General features: G+C 54.9%; 1 protein-coding gene across 1 annotated transcript in view; it reads right to left on the bottom strand.

Annotated features, from left to right (window-relative positions):
* EMH_0038400 (uncharacterized protein) overlaps nt 1–2,500 on the bottom strand; it is a gene marked incomplete at both ends in the record, with an annotated part of 4,653 nt that overhangs the window by 1,337 nt on the left and 816 nt on the right. Inside the window, 3 exons of the mRNA XM_013495288.1 lie at nt 1–133; nt 508–608; nt 1,817–2,034. The exon at nt 1–133 is cut by the window's left edge and continues 107 nt beyond it. Of these exons, the coding sequence (XP_013350742.1) occupies nt 1–133; nt 508–608; nt 1,817–2,034 (452 nt within the window). The remainder of the gene's footprint in view (nt 134–507; nt 609–1,816; nt 2,035–2,500) is intronic.

The raw sequence follows: 2,500 nt of genomic DNA, 5'->3' as shown, positions 1-2,500 counted from the left end.
TGCTGCTGCTGCTGCTGCTGCTGCTGTTGTCATACCCGAGAAACCGCTTGGGGGCGAGGAGAAGTTCAAAGACACAGAGCCGCAGCACGCGGCTGTCTGTATACCCCAGGTGCCGCAGGTTGATGGCTGCTGCCTGAGGGGAAACAACAAAAGCAGCAGCAGCAGCAACCATAGCAACAGCAGCATCCACAGCAGCAGCAGCAGCAGCAGCAGCAGCAGCAGCAGCGACGGCAGCTGAACAGGATTCCGTTAGAGCTCGCCCGTGCAGCTGTATCTCTGCTCCTAGCTGCTCTGCGGCCTTCGTGCTGGAGCCTGCGGTTTAGGGTTTAGGGTTTGGGTTTACGGCGAAGGGTTTAGGGTTTACAGTTAAGGATAGGGTTAAGGGTTAGGGTTTAGGGTTTAGGGTTTATGGTTTAGCGTTTAGTTTACTTCTCATTGCTGTCAAGGGTTTAGCATTTATACTTCAGCCTAGGGTTTAGGGTTTAGGGTTTAGGGTTTAGGGTTTACCTCGCAGCAGTCTAGCGATCTGTCTACTAGGACTGCGTGCTGGGCCCCCCTAGAGAGACTCTCCACCGCCAGGGCCCCGCTGCCGCAGAAGAGATCTAAAACTCTGAAAAAAAAGCAAACGCATGCATGCAAACCAAGTGCTGCAGCAGCAGCAGCAGCTGCTGCTGCTGCAGCTGCAGCAGCAGCAGCAGCAGTGGGCTGCAGCAGCTGCAGAAACTACAGCAGCAACAACTGCTGTTGCTGCTGCTGCTGGAACAGCTGCTGCTGCTGTTGCTGCAAGCCACCACCTTGTGGGTATGCAAACACGAGGGTTTATAGCCCTAAACCCTAAACCCTAAACCCTAAACCCTAATTCCCATTAACCCTTATTCTTTAACCCTAAACCCTAAACCCTAAACCCTAAGGGAATAATGGTTTAGGAGTGTTGGGGTTTAAGAGAATTAGGGTTTGAGTGTTATTAGGGTTTAGGGTTATTAGGGTTTAGGGTTTTTAGGGTTTAGGGTTTTTAGGGTTTAGGGTTTTTAGGGTTTAGGGTTTGTGGGGGACCTACCGAAGGCGGGGGATCGAAAAAACGCCCAAACTGTGCAGCATAGAAAAGACAGCCTCGCGCACCTACACAGCAGCAGCAGCAGCAGCAGCAGCAGCAGCAGCAGCAGAGGCAGAGACAGAGATACTGAGGCAGCAGCAGCTGCAGAAGTAGAGACGAAAAGAGAGACAACAGCAGCAGCAGCAGCAGCAGCAGAAGTTTAGGAGACAGAGAGACAAATGCAGCAACAGCAGCACTAGAACTAGAGACAAAAATAGAGGGACAGCAGCAGCAGCAGCAACAGCAGCAGCAGCAGCAGACAACGAGACAGTAGCAGCAGCAGTAGAAATAGATACAGACAGAAGAAATATCAGCAGCTGCAAACAACAGATGCACCATCAGCATCACCAGCAGCACAATCACCATCACCACCAAAAGCAGCAGCAGCAGCAGCAGCAGCAGCAGCAGGCGGAGGAACAGCAGCAGCATCAGAATCACCCCAAGAAGCAGCAGCAGAAGCAGGAAGAGTAGCAACAGCAGGAACAGCAGCAGCAGCAGCAGCAGCATAAGCACCATCAGCAGCAGCAGCATAAGCACCATCAGCAGCAGCAGCATAAGCACCATCAGCAGCAGGAACAGCAGCAGCAGCAGCAGCAGGAACAGCAGCAGCAGCAGGAGCAGCAGCAGCAGACCTGGGCCATCATAGGCCTGGTGTAGTCTGTGCGTGGCCCTAGCAGTCTCCTGCCTTTGTTTGTCCCCCCAGTAACCCGCAGCAACCCAAACCCTTTCTCTGGCGGAGGCGGAGAAGGGAGAGAGCTGCAGAAGCTCTCTGCGCCCCCTCGTATTGCTGCTGCTGCTGCTGCTGCTGCTGCTGCTGTTGCTGCTGAGTCTGCTGCTGATGCTCCTGCTGCTGGTAATAATAATGATGGTGGAGAGGCTCCTGGTACTGCTCCTCCTGCTGCTGCTGCTGTTGCTGCTGCTGCTGCTGCTGCTGCTGCTGCCTTCGCAGCACCAGAGAACGTCTCGTGCTGCGTCGCCAGGAGACCCGCTAAGCCTAAACAGCAGCAGGAGCAGCAGAGACAGCATGCAGCAACAGCATAAAGGAGACAGTAAACACAGGAAGCAGCAGCTGCTGCTGTCTCCTTTCTGTTGCTGCTTTCAGTCTGATGTGCTGCTGCAGCTCGCATATACTGTGGACTTGCTGCTGCTGCTGCTGCTGTTGCTGCTACTGTGCTGCTGCTGTTGCTGCTGCTGCTGCTGATGCTGGATGCGGTGGTGCTGCTGGTGGTGCTGGCGCTGCCTCTGCTGCTACTGCTCTTGCTGGTGCTGCTGCTGTTGCTGCTGCTGCTGCTGCTGCTGCTGCTGCACTTACTGCCTGAGAGCCTTTGTCTGCCTCGTCTTTTGCGGGGTCTAAATCGATCCGGCCTCCGAACGTCGAGCGCCGCCTGCGGCAGCGCCCCCCACTCA

Source organism: Eimeria mitis, genomic scaffold (assembly GCF_000499745.2).
Source record: "Eimeria mitis Houghton genomic scaffold, Emh_scaff1504, whole genome shotgun sequence".
NCBI lineage: Eukaryota > Apicomplexa > Conoidasida > Eucoccidiorida > Eimeriidae > Eimeria > Eimeria mitis.
The sequence above is the reverse complement of the archived record's forward strand: the minus strand, read 5'-3'. Positions and strand labels throughout refer to the sequence as shown.